The sequence below is a fragment of the Cebidichthys violaceus genome, unplaced genomic scaffold (assembly GCF_023349555.1).
Source record: "Cebidichthys violaceus isolate CVI_PGR_0920_01 unplaced genomic scaffold, fCebVio1.0.p SCAF_23, whole genome shotgun sequence".
Classification (NCBI taxonomy): domain Eukaryota; kingdom Metazoa; phylum Chordata; class Actinopteri; order Perciformes; family Stichaeidae; genus Cebidichthys; species Cebidichthys violaceus.
In genome coordinates, this window is record NW_027176406.1 from 9832068 (window position 1) to 9849486 (window position 17419).

The following is a 17419-nucleotide window of genomic DNA, read 5'->3' on the forward strand; positions in this document are numbered from 1 at the left end:
AAACGCTGTTGTATTTATCCCCGTAGGAACAGACGTTTCACACGCAGACGATCGACTTATACACTTTCTAACTTTCTTCTTTATCTGTATGTATATATATATATATATATATATATATATATATATATATATATATATATATATATATTGTAAGGAAGGCAGGAGGTTTGGGATGCACGAGGCCACACAACCGCGAGCTGGAGAGAGACACAGGCGTGATGGAGGGGCTGCAGTTGTCGTGGAAACGCCGAGAGTGGGTGGAGCGTTGGGGAAGTGGGGACCAGTTTGTTTTGTTATTGAAGGTCACGTGGCGCGGTGAAGCTCCTCCCCCCTCCCGTCGTTACCACCGATTCAACCGTCTCGAAGCTGCTGCTGCTCCGGTCAGTTACTACAAAATGGCTGCAGAGGCTCCGCCGCCAACGAAAACCTCCTGAACGCTTCATGGTAGGATTTATTCACCCCTCGCCTTTTTTTTGCACGACAGATTTGCACTTTGGTCGCTTTTCTCCGCTTTCGGAAATGTGCGTGATTTTGAAGTTTAAATAAGGCAGCTGGAGAGGGAATGGAAATATGTTCAGCTCAGCCCACTTTGACATCAATGTTTTCTTTAGCTGCGAGGGCTCTTTATCGCAGTTGTCGGGTCCTTATGCATTGGTTTCTGACCTTAGCACGGATTTCGTAGGTTTAACCCGGACTAGTTGTACCTTAACCTGCAACACTGGCCTCAGTTACTTACTGCGATTCAAGGGCACCCTGTGTTGTTGCTCGGTCGAGTTGCCGTATTTGTAGTCGCTCGGGCAGACATTGGTTTTGCCGTTGCACTGGTGTGTAGGAGTGGAGTTGACATGGAAATCGTTGCAGCTCATTCTCACACAACATGCTCTGCAGAGCGAGCTGGATCCGACATGCATCAGCTGACAGACAGTGAACGCATCAGCAAGCTGGGTTTACTTACTGTACACACGTCCACGTACGGTTCGCCTTTCCAGTCGTATTTACCAAAGAATATGTGTTTCCCATGCATCCTTTTTTTTCACTTATTGAACAACAAGAAAGGTTGGAGAGGCTGCTTTTTTAAATGCAGAAAATAGAAATGCTGAGATTAGAGAGCTGTTTTTTTAGCTGTGCCTTTTCATTGCCTTGACATAACCTTGAGAGCTGTTGCAGGACTGCTTCATATATTTTAAAGACTGTGCGTATTGGAAATCAAACATGCCAGTCCACAGTTTTAAGCATTGAAGACTCATGTCACACCTTTTTGAGATATGTTGCATCTAAAGATCGCTTCCTGTATTCCCTTCACCATAGAGACGAACACATCACTGCCCGCCTCCTGCTGCAGCTCCTGCAGTGGCACACACTCCTAAAGGAGAAAGCCAGTGTGTACAGAGACTGGGAATGCCAGCAGCACCCTGATGCATGTAGAGGGCAGGCTGACGTAAGCTTTGAGGCCCGCTGGTTTTACTAATGTGTTTAGAGTCCTTAATTTGGGTCTGGGCCTGGCAAAGGGATGAAGAGATGGTGGTGGTTAAAGGGGAAAAAGGGGGTGTGTGGGGGGTGGGGGGTCTTTTTTTTCTTTCCCTGCTGGGTCCGGGGCCCCCCCAGTCAGCACCCAAGCTTCTGAAAGAGGCAGTGTGTATTCACAGAGAGGCGCCAAAGGGGGCTTGATAACAAAAACAGGCCACTAAATACGGTGATTACTATAAGGCTTTAGGTCACAGCCTCACTTTCGGCTCAAAACTCGATGGCTTTTTTTTTTTTTTTTAGCGGGCCGAGGGGCGCTTTGCCAGGTTGTGTCATTTGGTTTTGGCGAGTTGTTTGGTGTCAGTGATCGGATGCTCAGCTGGAGGCCTCAGTGGAAATGATGAGCTTGCATTCCGCGTAAAGCAGTTTATTGCTGTCAAAGAAATGTTTGACTTTATAGAAAAAGTTAGTTTGGATGCTAGTTTTATACATCCCGTGTTGGTTTTTAAATGCTAGACAGATAGTTGCTATATATTTTGTAGAAATATATATCTGCAACACTGCAGCTCAGCCTTATGTGAGATCTCCATTCATTCAGGCTATTACTACACACAGGTTCTTGATTTGTTTTCAATTCATGAAGTCAAATGCGGAAACTGTGAGAAAGCTGAGTGATTGGAGTTCAAAAAGACATTTGTTAGGGACGTCCTTTGATCTCCTGGACCAATAAATTGTCAACCCGGGCATGTGGAAGAGTTCCCATTACTTTTGGAGCAGACAACTGACATTGGGACTGGAGGCGGCCCTTTTTGGACTGTGTCCATACAAGTTATTTTAGGGGCCTGTTCAGAGTTCCAGGATAGCAGCATAAGTTTCTCTTTTCCTTGTCGTTAGCTCAGGTCAGAAAGCATTAACATGACCCCACTGAGAATAGCTTCAAGTACTTTAGAGAGCGCAATCCTCTTTGCAGAGGACTTTGTTAGTGCGTACCAAGCAGTTTTTTTTAAAAACCTTCACATGATTTTCAAAGGTATAGCTGACTAATTTGGCCTTTTTGCTTTTCGTTTTGTTTTTCGCGGTGCATTTGTGGTTTTGCTTTTGAAATCGAAAAAAAAAAGCTTGTCTTGCCCTGAAGTGCGAGAGCAGAGCGAGCTGCACATTGTGCCATAGCTGTGGCGGCTGCTGCTGCTGCGGTTGCTAGCGAGCGTCCTCCCGAGGGCTCTTGTTTGGCTCGCAGCAGCGAAGGCATTCCTGGCTCTGTGCCCAGCGACTGCCGTCTAGCACCCCTTCCCCCATCTCTCACACAGAGCAGCCCCAGCAATCGCATCCCTCTCATCGTCATCGCTCCGATGTGGGGCAGCTCGGCATTTACATGTCCACAAGACCACCTTGCGCGCATCGACTCTCCGTCCTCTCCTGCTTCATTTTCTACAAATTTAACACTCGCTCATATTAGGCTGTCCTTGGTATCTCCCCAGTCAGACTGTGTGTTTTCCTTTGTCAGCAGAGTGAGTGTCTGTCTGGTTTTCAGAGGGACACCGAGCTCTAATCCTGTTGTTCTGACAGGAGGGTGTAATTCCACAACAGAGCTGAGCTCATTGACCTACCTCCTTCATATCCACACGAGCTGAGCTTCCCCGCCACAAATGGCTGCTCCTGATGTAGCTCGGCACACTGCTACAAGTAAACCTGAAATGATAACCGTCATTTTATTGACTTATACTTTATGTTATCACTATTATGTTTTTATCTACATTTAATTAAAGGGTTCCTTGGAATTGGTTTTTATTTTCAAAGTCATCATAATTAATGTAGAGGGGGAGTCTTTATCTTTTTTTAAATAATGGTTTAATTAAAATGACGTCTCATGCCTATTCAGATAGAAGTGCCCTTATATTTCTAGAGATGCTGCGGCACCCAAAAGGGCAGGAGGGTACCATTACTGCATCTCACCATCAGCCAGCACATCTGTCTAATCCAGGCAGATGTTTGGAAATGACATGGCAGCTCTCATTGAGAGAGAGACTCTCTCTGTCCTGCTCTGGGACCCAATGTTTCTTAAACTGTAATCATTTTGACGCTTTGCTCGGCCCTCTCGCTCTTCATCCGGGTCGGAGGCCGACAGCAGCTCACATTAACCGGAGCATCTCTCTTATCCTCTGATCCTACATGACACAAGCCCCACTGATGCCTTTGAAAGGAGCAGCACCCGCTATATTTAGCACGGCAGCTGCACCGGCAGGTTCCATATCCAGCCTCTTGAGGGTAAAAATAAGTGTTTATGATGATGCAGATAAGGTGAATGGGACGGAGGCGGTTTGTTTGTGTGCCGAAGCATTCTCCCAACAACTTGATCTAATGCTCGCAATCTGAACTCCAGTCCAGTGATAAAGAGGCTCTATTTATCATGATCATGAGGATCTTTTGAACCATCAGGCCTGGACTGCTGCATGTTTGTTGGCTGAATTCATTTTTCAGCTCCTGTAAACATTGAAGGCATGTGTGCCGAGCCGGCCCGGAGGCCTGGCGTGCGAGGGAGGGATAGTCTGAGAATATCGCTGGTGTGTTTCAGTTGATACTTGCTGATTACGTTTTCTATTTTTAAAATACGTTAAAGTGAAAATATTAAAAGCTGGGCAAAATATGCAGTTCAAACTGAAACGACTAGTCACAGGTTGTTGTTTGTTGGATTGATTGTTGCGTATTTGGATCTGTTGGCACTGATGGATGACTTTGTTCTTGAACTGAACTCCATCGGTCTACAGTTCATTCAGAACAGCCATGGTTGGTGCTGTTTCACACCAACGAAATTAAATATAAAGTATGTCTATCAAAAATATATTGAAACCTTTGTTGCCATAGCTGGGTCATTTAGAGATTCCAGTTTCCTCTTTATTTATGTATTTCTTTCAGCATGTGATTACACGTCACTGATTGGCCGTTTGAAATGATGCTTCATACTTTATACTAACGGTGTTACTTAACATCCTCAGAAAACAGAATGCACTGGTTTCCCTTGAACAAATGTAATAATAGCAGTTCTCCTGGTAGATTCCTGACTTACCTGACTGGGTAACAGCTTCTCCACGTGTGACCGTAGTGTTAAAGATGAAATTAAAAAGATAAAGAAACATTGTGGGGTCTGATCTCTGAGCTTTCAAATTTAAACCACTGTCTTAGAAATGGTACCAAAGACTACACTGCATGTTACTGATGATCCATTTAGAGGCATTTAGGTTGCATCCTACTTGACTTCTTTAAACACTAAGGGTGTTTCTGCTTTCTGAGTTTCCTATTTTCTTCATTAAAGTGAAGAAAATGTTTTTGCCATCCTAAAATATTGGTATAAGTTCATCTTTCTTCTGGTATTTCCAATTCTATTATTGAACCTCCACAATCAAACTGATTTTAGCGCGGTGGTAAAGGCGCTGTCTGTCTGTCTGTCTGTCTGTCTGTCTGTCTGTCTGTCTGTCTGTCTGTCTGCCTGCCTGTCTGCCTGCCTGTCTGTCTGTCTGTCTGTCTGTCTGTCTGTCTGTCTGTCTGTCTGTCTGTCTGTCTGTCTGTCTGTCTGTCTGTCTGTCTGCACCTGGCGGTTCACCGGGGCCTCGGGGAGCGCTTGTTTCCAGGCAGTGGCACACACCGCTGTCGCCTGCAGCAGCATAGGCATGGTAGCAGAAAAGGCTGATGGTTTTAATTTCACATGTAAAGCTTGTTCCACTTCCCTCAGTCATTTAAAAAAACCCAGCTTCCAGCTTTTATTTATTTGTTTCCCTGTGTGGAGGATTAGGATAGATAAAGCTCTCAGCTGGGTGCACTTGCACATTAAACTACGAGGCATCGTCAGGTGGTTTTCAGACAGTGTGTCTCTGTTGTGAACACTTCTCCTCTCAGAAGCGGGTATGAATGACGTAGGATGGACTATAACCCGGTCGGGTTGGAGACTTGGGAGGAGTGTTGGGATCCCGTTGCCCTTGCTGTTGCTCATTGAACCCCACTATACTAGACCTGCAAGGCCTCCTTAATGGTTTCCAGAGCCAACCCCAAAGACCACCAAACCAAAGCACAATGTGCACAGTTGAAACCATCTTAAAATGCAAAGTGCAAAACAAACCCACATTCTTCTACGCATGTGATCTTGTGAACAACAGCAGCTATTGACGACACTGGTTTTACCTTGGAGAGCAACAATACAACTGAACAATGCAGCTAAGAAATTGCAAACCACTTCATGTTCATGTTCTCAGTTGGTAATTGGGATAAAACCATGTTCATTTATCTCTCTCTCTCTCTCTCTCTCTCTCTCTCTCTCTCTCTCTCTCTCTCTCTCTCTCTCTCTCTCTCGCTCTCTTTGTATTTAAGCTGTGAGAAGAAGCAAAAAAACACGAGAAGAGAACCATTTGATGGAAGATAAGAAAAAGAAAAAACAAGAAGAGAAGAAAAAGAAAGAAGCTGCTCAGAAAAAGGTGAGCTTGTGGGAGTTTGAATTGCCTCTGCCCGTCGTTTAATCAACGTGGTAAAATACTGTTAACCCACCGTTCATGCATGGCCAGCATCCCACCACCAATGACAAGAAAAGCTACCGGAGACAGTACTTCCACTTCCCCTTTCCTCCGTTAATCTCAGATGCCGCCATCTTTACTATTTTAACTGTTAGGTGGTGAAGTCTTCGTTGAGCTCAGGAGTTACATCACGTCGATCACATGCATACTGAGCACGTGCATATTGTCGTGTGTGTTTTCCACAAGAAGCGTTAACCAGACCTTTATGTAGTTGTCGTCTTTGTGTTTACCCCCCACCCCCCACCTCTACCCTTCCTCCTCCTCACTTTTTCCTTCAGTGGGTCATCTGTTTTCAGTGTTTGCCTGCTAGCTGTTCTTAGTAACACGTTTCATGTATCCTCGACACCCTCTCGTCAGTGCCGGTGAAAGTATGTCGATGTATGTTCGTAATGTATGAGGGGACCGCTTGTGCTATCTCTTTTACTCCCACTCCCACAGCCACGAGCCCAGTGAACCCGCTCACCCTGTCGAGCAGCAGGAATGAACGTGAACCTTTTAGCATTTCAATAGATGAGCAAAAAAAAAAAAACAGTCCCTGAACATTTTGTTCCGATTGCCCCGGCTAGTCGCTCCAGTGCTGTCGTGCAGCTGGAGAGCCAGCCAATGCAACTGTTGGCGGCTCATTAACATATAGCCACAATGTTCACTTATAAAAGGTGCTTATTGCGTCATTATAAGTTATGAGTTGACTTTCTGTGGCTAATGTATTTCTTTCTCTTTTTCTCAGGCCACAGAACAGAGAACCAAAGGTGAGTTGTGGCTTCTTGGGCTGAACTAAAATGCATTTAATTTAGTTTAATTAAATGTTTCTTTTAATGTAAATATGACTTTGTGTTACAACGTGCTGCAGGTGCAATAGCACAACGTTTCACAATGCAGGCAAAAAATATACGTCTGCCTTGAACCTTGCAATGAGTCTGTGACACGATGTTTTCAAACAGTAGGGAGACTCATTGAGTGGGTGTGTTAAAGTTTGTATCCTCCTAATTAGATGAATAACTCTTCTGCAGGATTGCTTTTTATTTTTGTGCCTCAGAGCCTCAATTTTCCCTCTGTGAAGCATTACTTTTTATTATAGTAAAACATCTTTTAACTGGAAATATTAGCAGCAGCCAGGTGGCTCGTACTACCTGAGCCAAAATGGAGGCCAGGTGCCCATACAAGACTAATAAGGAGCAGGGGGATGGTACAGCTGCTCCTCAGGCCTCCTCGTGGGCTCCTCCAGCATACCTAGGAGGGTAGAGGTGAGGAGGAACCCCAGGAGAGAAGCAAACAGAGCGAGAGAACCACGAAACAAACCTTTAAAAAAAGAGGCGAATAAAAGTGGACCGAAAGGGGGACTTCTGAAGTGAAGATTGTGTTTAGCTTGCAGGTTTTGCTCTGTGGCAGCTGCAGAACCCACTCTTCACTTTGTTTCCCCAAGCCAGTGCTCCTAATGACCAGAGAGAGGCGGGTAGAGGGTGTTGGACAGTCAGTTCGCCCAGCAGCAGATCTCCTGGTCGAGACAAGCCGGCAGATGGGACTTAATGTCTAGTAAGCGATAGGCGGGGTGAAATCTGATTAGAGCTTGTGGCAGACTTTGGCAGCATGGCCTTAATGGCAGCAAGCGGAGGGGACACCTAATTACGCTGCCTTCGTGTTCACACTAATGTGTTTGTGTGAGTTGTGGTGGCCAGTTTTGTTTAGAACAGTAAAAAGGAGTAAGTTCTCCTCTTAGTACACACTCCTGTGAACTCTACCGTCGGGGGTCAGTGCCTCGACCTCCCACCGTCTCCCTGAAAGATGAGTTAATGAGGCTGCAGTGTCACAGAGGTGCCCCCCACCTTGTATTCCTCTCGTCCGAGTCACTTTCAGCCCCTCACAGTATGCTGCACTAATGAATGTGATCTGGGTTTGGCTGCGTTAGCATTCTCTTTGTCTCTTATCTACTTTGTGTTGTTTCACAGCATCCACAAATTGACCTATATACTACTCTTTTCTCCCCCTCTTCAAACTAGGATGTGATATGCACAGTTATATTCTTGGCTGCTGCTCAAAAGGGCGATGTGCCATGACCTCATTTTACTTCACCCCGTTAAATGTCAAGTTTGACTTTTTTTAGCATATTGTACATATTTTCGTACTTGGATATGCTCGTGTCCATGTGACGCTTTGGTTTGTTTCCTGTAGGCCTTCCTACAGAATTCCTACTTGGTGATTATTTATAGGATTTTTACAACTAATAGATTAAAAAGAAGGTGATTATTATTGTTTCACCACAAATACATTTCCGTCAGAGAGGCTCTTAATTAAAATCTCGAATCAAAGAATATTTATTAAATATTGTTTTGCGATGCCAGAGATGTGACTGTTACTTTATTCTTAGTGATTGTAGACTAATGGCTCACTCGCCATAAAAACAATATATTGTCAAAAATTCCTATTTTGGACTAATGAGTGACTAATCAAGAGGCAGATTGTATCCGCTACTAATGAAGGGTACACTGGGAACTAATTAGGAGAGCATTGCAAGCGCGTAGGCTGAATAAACAGGCATCCGTACACAGGAGATCTCCAGCAAGACCCTGAGCGCCATAGTAACACTACACCACCTCCTGTCTAGTCTAGCAGAGAGGCCCACTTTGGGACCAGCAGGAGGGAAAAGGGAGCAGAAGAAGGTGGGTTGGAAGGAAAAGAAATGGGTTTAAATTGTAGTCGTTACATTTGTGCAAAGTGTAGGGAGGCTGCAGCTAAAACACGGTGCCTTCGGTCGACTTGAGAGAACTAGAAAAGGGCAGGCGAGAGAGCAAAAGGAACAGACGGAGCCATGCGAAACTGTGAGAATGCTCGCTAGTTTCCTGTTTGCCGGCACAGCTGAGGGGGCCCTTTGTAGGATACTTCTACTGGCTCACCTCTCAGACACACTCTCACTCTACCAGTCCCCTTATAGGACAAACACCAGCAGCACATAACACACACATATGGTTTTACTCATACAGTCGAGCATCGCTACTCCCAAACACGACACAGACCGCTCTCTGCCTCACTAACCCTCACTGAGAATGTTATGAATTTCATTAGCAGACGAAGCACGTTCTCCTCCAGATACCGAAATACCTATAAGGGTGCACACTTAACACTTAACCTGGTACGACGGTGTGAAAGCTGTTGAACTTTGTAGAAGACTAAATAACAAGAGTGAGGCCGCCTGAACAGGAGGATGTCTGTTCGCGTCATAGACGAATCTGGTGCATTTGGGTTGAAAGCCAAACGGTCCAACCACGGGATGTTATGATCGTAGATATGTGATTTTAGCACAAACAAAGGCTGAACTATTATTTAATCCATTTCTTAGAGATCTGTAGATGTTTTTTGGCTAATTGTAACAGGATGAGTGTGAAAAGAAGTTGAAACAGAGGTGTGTTGAGCTCGTGTCCTACCTATTTTGACAGTTCTTCATTAGAAATGAGTGAAACATATCGTGACCACTAGTCAGCAACCATCCTCCTGTAATAGTAACGTATGAGATCCTCTTTTCTTCCTTAGCAGTAGGGATCCACCAATACCGATGTCGAGCAGACGCTGACTCAAATAGCTGGATCAGGTATCGATGATAGATTTTTTTTACCGAGTTGCTGAAGGATTTATTATTTTATTCGTTTGTTTGTTACATTTTGTTTTAAAAAGTTAGGAAAGCAATGTTGAAGTCTAGCCCGAATGATCCCAATCACTCCCACACATGTATTGTAAAATGTATATTCTTCCCCCTTTGGCCTGGACCAAAACTACAAAGTACCCTAAAATTGTGTGTGTGTGTGTGTGTGTGTGTGTGTGTGTGTGTGTGTGTGTGTGTGTGTGTCAGGCAGTTCCTGTGTGGTGCCACTGACCAGCCCTCCTCAAGAAAGTCATAGCTATTGTGTACCATAGCAACACCAACAGGCCTTCTGCCACCAACGAGCTGAACTAGGGTTAATTTCTAAGGGTTAATTGTGTTTCTATTCATGCAACGTCTTTTTAAAAGATAGGGCACAACATATATATACACATCAAGTCGCACATTTACATAGCGCAATAAAAGATAACATTATTATAAAGTAGTGTCGCGGCAGTAATTTCATAACAGATTAATTTGCCGTTTCACATTCACTTAATTACGCCCAGTGCTTTGTGTTGGAGAGTCATAAATTGCGGTGTGATCCGGGGCTAATTTATACTAGCGTGCCGCTTGTCATCGTCGCCGCCTCTTCTGCATGTCGCATCCCAAGGAGCGCTGCGTTAATGGTGATGATAAACCACATTTTAAAGAGCAACGCGGGTAACGGCTGGATTTCTGCTGTTGTGGGGTGTTGCGCTATAAATTGTTTATGTGAGCCTATCTTCTTCAATGTCTTTTCAGAGCAGAGCGTTATCTGAAGGGCAACACGGACGATAAAGAGTGAAGTTAGTCTGGAGCCTCTGAATGATGGACGTCCGCATATTGAGAGAGAGAGAGAGAGAGAGAGAGAGAGAGAGAGAGAGAGAGAGAGAGAGAGAGAGAGAGAGAGAGAGAGAGAGAGAGAGAGAGAGAGAGAGAGAGAGAGAGAGAGAGAGAGAGAGAGAGAGAGAGAGAGAGAGAGAGAGAGAGACTGTGGTTATGAAAATCTTCAGCCAATATTGCAGTCTCTATAATTTTTCGGTGAACGGTGTTGGCCCAGCGGGAGAACGGGACGCTCCTCTCTTTCACACATCACCTCCTCTACATCATAACAGACAGTGGAATCTGGTCTGGCTGCAGCTTTTGGCACAGAAGGCAAGGGACATGGGAGTGATGAGTCCACGGGGGCTGTCTGTCTGTCTGTCTGTCTGCCACTTGTCTCCTGAGAGCAGCAGGCATAACCCTTCCTCTAATCTGTCATGTGACTCTTATGGTGCCCCTTCTGCATGTTGAGAACAGTTCAGGAACTCTTATTAAAAGACGAGAGTCGCTGGTGAGAATCAGTGATGACTTCCAATGTGTTATACCACTCAGGTGTGCAGTTATGTTCAGATATCTAGTTACCATTTAATAAATGCTCTGACCTATATAGCCTTGTTTTTATTTTTTTTGCACCGTGCTGTCAGACATGGAGTGCTTTTAAATAGCAGTTTTGTCTGTGCTGAATGTGATGCAGCGAGGGAAGGATTTCTCTCTTAACTACAGTGTCATATTTATTCACTTCTAATTAAGCCCTTTAATCTCCTCTCATGTGAGGCTCAGCGCTCACATTTTAAAGCCCACAGGACAAAAGAGATGGAGAACCCTGAAGACGCGCCTCCCCTGCTCGCTCATGATTCGTTGATACGCTTTCTACCGCCTCCTCTTCAATAGACATCTGATAAGGATCTAGTAATTTCCTTGTTTCCTTTTCTGCTTCAATTAGAGTAGTGGAGTGTGACACTTTGGCAGCAACACCAGATTTACGATGAAATACAGTTTTATATCATATATCATATACATGTATACACATGAATGAACGAGGTATATTCACCTTTTTACTCAAGAAAAATTATACATTTTTGCATTTATACGTGGGTATTTAATTAGTGTAGGAACTAAATCTGCATTCTCAAGATTCCTCAAGATTTTGTTTTTTTGTCCCGCTGTTGATACAGAATTTGTAATTGTGTATTAAACAAAAGAACGATAGAGCCTGATTGATAGAAGCCAATGAACCTGCCTGTTAAAACAGAGGCATGCATCCTACTGGACGTTGAGCACCAGCAACACAGATTAGAATTTAGATTTTATTAGAGGAACAATATGTTCTCTGGGTCATTTTTAAAAGCTTCATTCAGGCCATAACTTGGCTGATTAAAAGCTCAGCTACGGAAAGCTTCTAATCACTAACAAACTGAGCGTTTTCCTGCATATCTGTGTTTACTCAAAGGCGATCCACTTTGATGAATGGAAAGTCAGCATGGTGCTATTATTAAACCTCTAGGTAGACGAGCACCGATATTATTGGAATCGGCAGAGATCCATCTCCCAAGCACTTTTGCTCAGGTCCACATTTTAAACTACGCCGCTATAGCTGTTAAATGTCTTGCTCTCTTCACGGAATTACATTTTCCCAGCAAGAGGAAAATGCCTCCTGACTTGAAAATATTGAAACGCGTGCTCATCAGAGCAGCATTTTTTTTTTTTTTTATATGAAAAATCCCTGGCTCTGCAGGCTCTTTTTTTCAGGTCATGTTGCTAAGAAATGTTTCAGTTTATTATCAGTGATAATATCAGCTGATATTTGAAGACTGATGTGTAATCAGGAGTGTGTTATTTGATGGAATTCATGCATGAATTCACAACTTGTGAAATTGTTCCTGCAGTTGTTTTACAACGGGTCCATACAAGGCATCTGAATGTCACAGGTGCTTTAAATGGTACTTGCATGGGCCAGTCTACCTTTTAAAAAGTTAAAGTTTTTCCTGCGGGGCCTCCTGAACAGTTCCATGGACCTCCACTTATACAGCTCACACACAGAAGGATCTTTTATCTTTAAGGTCATGTGGCTTGTTTTTCTTCTTTCCCCCAAGAGGGAGAAAGAAGGGGGTCATCAATGCTCTCCACACTCTCTCTTTTTTCCACCGCCGGACCACCTCCCCCCCAACATCTAGGTCTTAAACAGTCAGGCGAGCTAGCTATCATTTTTTCGCTCAGAAAATTAAGACCCCCTTTTAAAGTGGAAAATGAGATGTCTTTCCCTGCATGAAGCGCACACAGCCCCAAGGCCCCGGTTTGATGTGCATCTTTGATGAACTGGGAATTCTCTTGTGCACTTGCACAGCTGAGGACTGTGTTTTTGCAAATAGGCTGTCAGAGCAAGTGACTCAGATCTCTTTTTACTCTGTTTCACTTTTTTTCCTATAAAAGCACTGCCTTGTGACACTCGTGCATAAGCCACGCCTCGCTGATATCCAAAATGTTTTTATTTACCTATTTGTTTGTCTTCTGATCCTTTTCCTAATTTTCCTAATGAACGTATTTGCAGTTATTAGAACATTTAGTGCATCAGTCACTTTCACGTTACTTAATGCACAGGTCTCCTGTCGTTGTCTTGAGAAAAATAACCCTGCGCAGCATGGCACACTATAGTCAAATAGTGTTTTAATTGTAAGCGGATTTAGACCCAAGCTGGTTTCAGGCAGTGAGACTCGAGCTCACAGTGGAGCGCGCATGGGGGTGGAGCCTGTTACACACACACACCATTCTCTTCATCACTTACCCTCCCTGCTCTACCTCCTTCCCTTCCTCCGGTACGTCAGCTCTCTCTTTCGCTCTCCCTCCTCGTCTCCTCGCTCTTATTGGCTAATAGAGCAGCCAGCCAGCTTCCCCCTTCCCCCCAGCTTCCAGAAGAGTCTACGTCAAACACCAGAGAGTCCCAACTGTACAGCGATCGCCTTCATAGCTGTTACTATATACTGTGGCACAACCACAAAGTCCTCTTTGTTTTTAAGAGGAAATTGGCTCTTAAAACAAGCAGGAAGAAGTACCAGAGTAATAGTGACGAGAGGATAATAGTAGATCACAGTTAATGGAGGAGAAAGCAAGAGGGCAGCAGGGTAAGGTGGGCCGGGATGGAGCACAAGAACGGAGAGGAAGTGGAGCAGATGTAGAGAAATCCAATGAGGGGCGAGCTCCGGCTCGAGAGCGTCCCCCCTGACTCCTGCAGGGAGAGGGAGACACACAGACGGATGCGTGTGAAACTGGATCAAACCATGCAGACGTCGGTCGTGGCTTATAGACGGCCTGCGGTACCGGGGGCAAAAAAATTACATCGGGAACCCCCCACACACACACACACACACACACACACACACACACACACACACACACACACACACACACACACACACACACACACACACACACACACATATACACAAACGTACACAGAAAAACGAGACGTACTTGGTTGTTACGTATGAGCAAACATGTCCGTCAGTATTTACAAGGCTGTGTGAAAAGTCTATTCCACGACACCATCCTGTCCTCTCCCCTCAGCGTGGGCCTCCGCATTACATAACTCTTTGTTTTCGTGTGTGTCGGGCTGGCTGCATGTGTGCGAGTTATTCATTGCTTCACTGCACACACTCGGGACGGCAGCCAAAGTCGAAGCACCGCTCTTTAAAACTCATTTCAGCCACACAAAGAATTTCTTCTTCTTTTGGTTGCTGTCTTGACGAGATCCCCCCCCCCCCCCCTCCCTTCTGTGTTTTATTACCAGCAAAAACTCAAATACCATTTTGGCTGAGTGCACACCATGTTGGATCAGCTGATGTTTTGGTTTGTTCTTGAGCAGTATGTGTAGTTTTTGCATCCTGTTTACATTCTAGTTTACCAGCTTATTCTATTATGTAATGAGGAGTACTGAGCCGATTACCCAGTGTGCTTTGTGTCCCATGATGCATCTCACCCAGCAGCGGCTCTGTGACCCCGAGCTGATCATCCTGTTTGACTTAGTCCTCTTCCACATTCAGCCACAGGATATTAGCCTGCTGATGACTTTACACTTAATAGCTTTGGTTTACTTTTTGATATTGTTTACAAAGTGACATTCTTTATTCATAGCATGCAGACTTGAATGTGGAGCATGCCTTTAAAGCGGCTTTAATCAATATTTTTATTAGTTTATCAAATGATGTGTAATGTGAGAGGCATCGCTTACAGCGAGTTTCAGCTCATTGTTAGCCGTCCGGCTCGCAAAATCACTGTTTTGGTTCACTCTGATCGCTCTCATACATATTCGTTTTTTGGCAGCAGCAGGCAGCTGGTTACAGCAAAAAAAAGGTGGTGAACATAGTGGAGCAGCTACAAGGACCAGGTGTTTCCCTCAGGAGTTTGTAGACACCAAAAACAGAGCTGAAAGAGAGTGAATATTGAACTTCCGCTTGGTGGCCAGAAACACGACTCCAAATGAAAGATAAAGTTGCCTCGTAGGTGCTGGATGTGGAAATATGCAGCTGTTTGCTAATACGTTTGAATGTCAATTTCCGTGTGTACGTGAGAGGAAGAAAAAAAAAAATCACACTCTGTTGCTAAGGGTAACTAAAGCTGGTGGGACAAGAGCACTTGGCTTCAGCAGCCGCATGAGCAGTTAATAACTAACAGCTTTGGTGATCATTTCAGGGGCCATAACCTGCCACAAACCACGAATAGCTTATGTTGATTGGGCTCAATACAGTGCTGTCCTGATGGAGACAATAGCCCATGATGATGCAGCAGGCAGATCTAAGTCCATTATCTGGTACTTGACCTCTTCATCACTTCTACTCTGTGACAAGGCGCCATGGCAGACTGAGAGGGTTGTGTGTCTTGGCATCCCTAAAGGCTGAAGGTTTATTACAGTTACCACCCTGAGATTATTCCAGTGCTTTGGTTCTCCAAAGAGCAGCGTGTGTGTGTGTGTGTGTGTGTGTGTGTGTGTGTGTGTGTGTGTGTGTGTGTGTGTGTGTGTGTGTGTGTGTGTGTGGACTGACCACTGCGTAGCATCCAGAAGGAGAGACGGCATATCTTTTTCTTTTCTTTTTTTGCCTTTCTGAATTTAACATTATGGTCCTCATCCAAAAGTGACCATGGCTTTTTTTTCTTTCTTTTTTTTTTACATATATGCTGGGGCAGTAACTAACAATAATCTCTTGCTTCGTTGTTGCTATTCTTTTAAAAATGACAAATATAATGACGAATCAAATTAAAACAATCAGTAAAGTTTTATTGCCTCGTCAGTCAATAATTGTTGTGGCACCAGTGTGCGCTCAGCCACTCTGCCTTTTCCTAATGCTCCTGTACCTCCCCTCATCCCTGCGTTTCTGCCCCCTTGTTACCTGTCCCCCACCACTCTCCCACCTCCACAGTGCCAGACTCTGCCAAGCAAGACCCCACCCCTCCTCCTCCCCCCATCAGCCCCAGTGCCGTCCCGTCTGTACCCCCAAGCAGTGGCAATGGCAAGCGCGCCCCCTCTGGAGGTCAGCCGCAGACAGCACAGCAGCCCCAGAATCTGCTCCAGCAGCGCTACCCGCCAAGAGAGGTGCCCCCACGCTTCCGCCAGCAGGAGCACAAGCAGCTGTTGAAGAGGGGCCAGCCTCTGCCCTCCGGGACTCTGCCTCTCACCACGACGGGACGTCCCGCCACTACTGAACCTGCAGCAGCAGTAGCCATACACTCCTCTCTCTCCTGCTCCTCTTCCTCCACAGCCAGCCTGCCTACAGGTCAGCCGAGACACTCTGTTGGCGAGACACTATCTCTTCATCCTTTTTATTTAGCATCTGTAAAGGGAAATGCTATTCATGTGTATTGAAACATCTTTTAGTATTTCTTTACGTGCGGCATTAGGTGTGGGAGAGCTGAAGGTTGTTGTGAAGTACTTTCATTATATTAGGTGACGCTACCTTTACTTCGACTGGTGGTTGGATGGAATTCAGTAGCAAATAGGGCAACTGTGCGTTTGTATTGGTCCTGTTTGTTGTGTTAACTCACTCTATAGCTTTAATGATCAACAAAAGTCTCCCACAGGGTATATTTGTTCACATGGTGTTGCCGTTTATATGTGCAACCCTTCCGGACAGCTGTTTGACTTGTAGCTGCTGTGCCCACGAGTGGTTGTGTTTTGCTTAAACTGGCATTCTTGAACGACAGTGGCTATACGTCTACTTGTTGTATGGCACTGTGATTGTAACAGGGCAGTTTACCTGAGGAGCATTGTGAAGGCATCACAGGTGCTGCTGTTGATTTTCAGCTGCCTAGCTGGGAATTAGAAATGAGGATAGAGGAGTACAGGGGTAGAGGATGGAAAGTAAACACAGCTGGCTATCTCTCTCTCTCTGTGTGTGTGTGTGTGTGTGTGTGTGTGTGTGTGTGTGTGTGTGTGTGTGTGTGTGTTACCTCCCAAAGCTCTGCATTTCACAGTAAATCAGGTTCTTATGTATTTCCAAGTGGTAAAGGTCTACTCTTTTTTCTTTTTTTTTATTAAAGTGCCATGTGCTCTTTGAAGATGAAGATGTTGAAAGTTATTTTTAGAGCACTTGGCACTTTTCATTGTCTGGAAAGGAAAACTAATTTTTTACCATCAGTGTGTCTGAGCATTGTCAAAACCTCTCTGATACTGTTTGAATGCAGCTCTATCTCCATGGCAATGAGATGTTTACCCTGTCCCTCCTACTTTCTCCTCCTCCTCCTCCTCCTCCCTCTCATCATCATCATCATCCTCCTCCCACTCCTCGTTGAGCGTCGCTGACCAGCCCTACAGTATTTCCTGTGTTTTGGAGGAGGAGCCGTACATAGCGAGCTAGTTGGCTGGGCGCCTCAATGGGCCTGACCTGGCACTGATAGAAAGACGGAGTGAGAGGGAAAGAAAGAAAGAGAAGGAGAGAGCGAGCATGGCAGAGGTCCAGTACTGTGGGCTGCA

The 17419-nt window shown here is 44.9% G+C and overlaps 1 protein-coding gene across 2 annotated transcripts in view; it reads left to right on the forward strand.

The window, feature by feature from the left end:
* The first annotated feature begins 341 nt into the window (after positions 1 to 341).
* The window catches only part of tnrc6c1 (trinucleotide repeat containing adaptor 6C1), a 36549-nt gene continuing 19471 nt past the window's right edge, over positions 342 to 17419 (forward strand). For both annotated transcript variants that reach the window (XM_068718848.1, XM_068718849.1), the window contains exons 1-4: positions 342 to 444; positions 5824 to 5927; positions 6751 to 6772; positions 15870 to 16223. In XM_068718848.1, coding sequence (XP_068574949.1) covers positions 5865 to 5927; positions 6751 to 6772; positions 15870 to 16223 — 439 coding nt within the window. In that variant the 5' untranslated portion in view covers positions 342 to 444; positions 5824 to 5864. The remainder of the gene's footprint in view (positions 445 to 5823; positions 5928 to 6750; positions 6773 to 15869; positions 16224 to 17419) is intronic.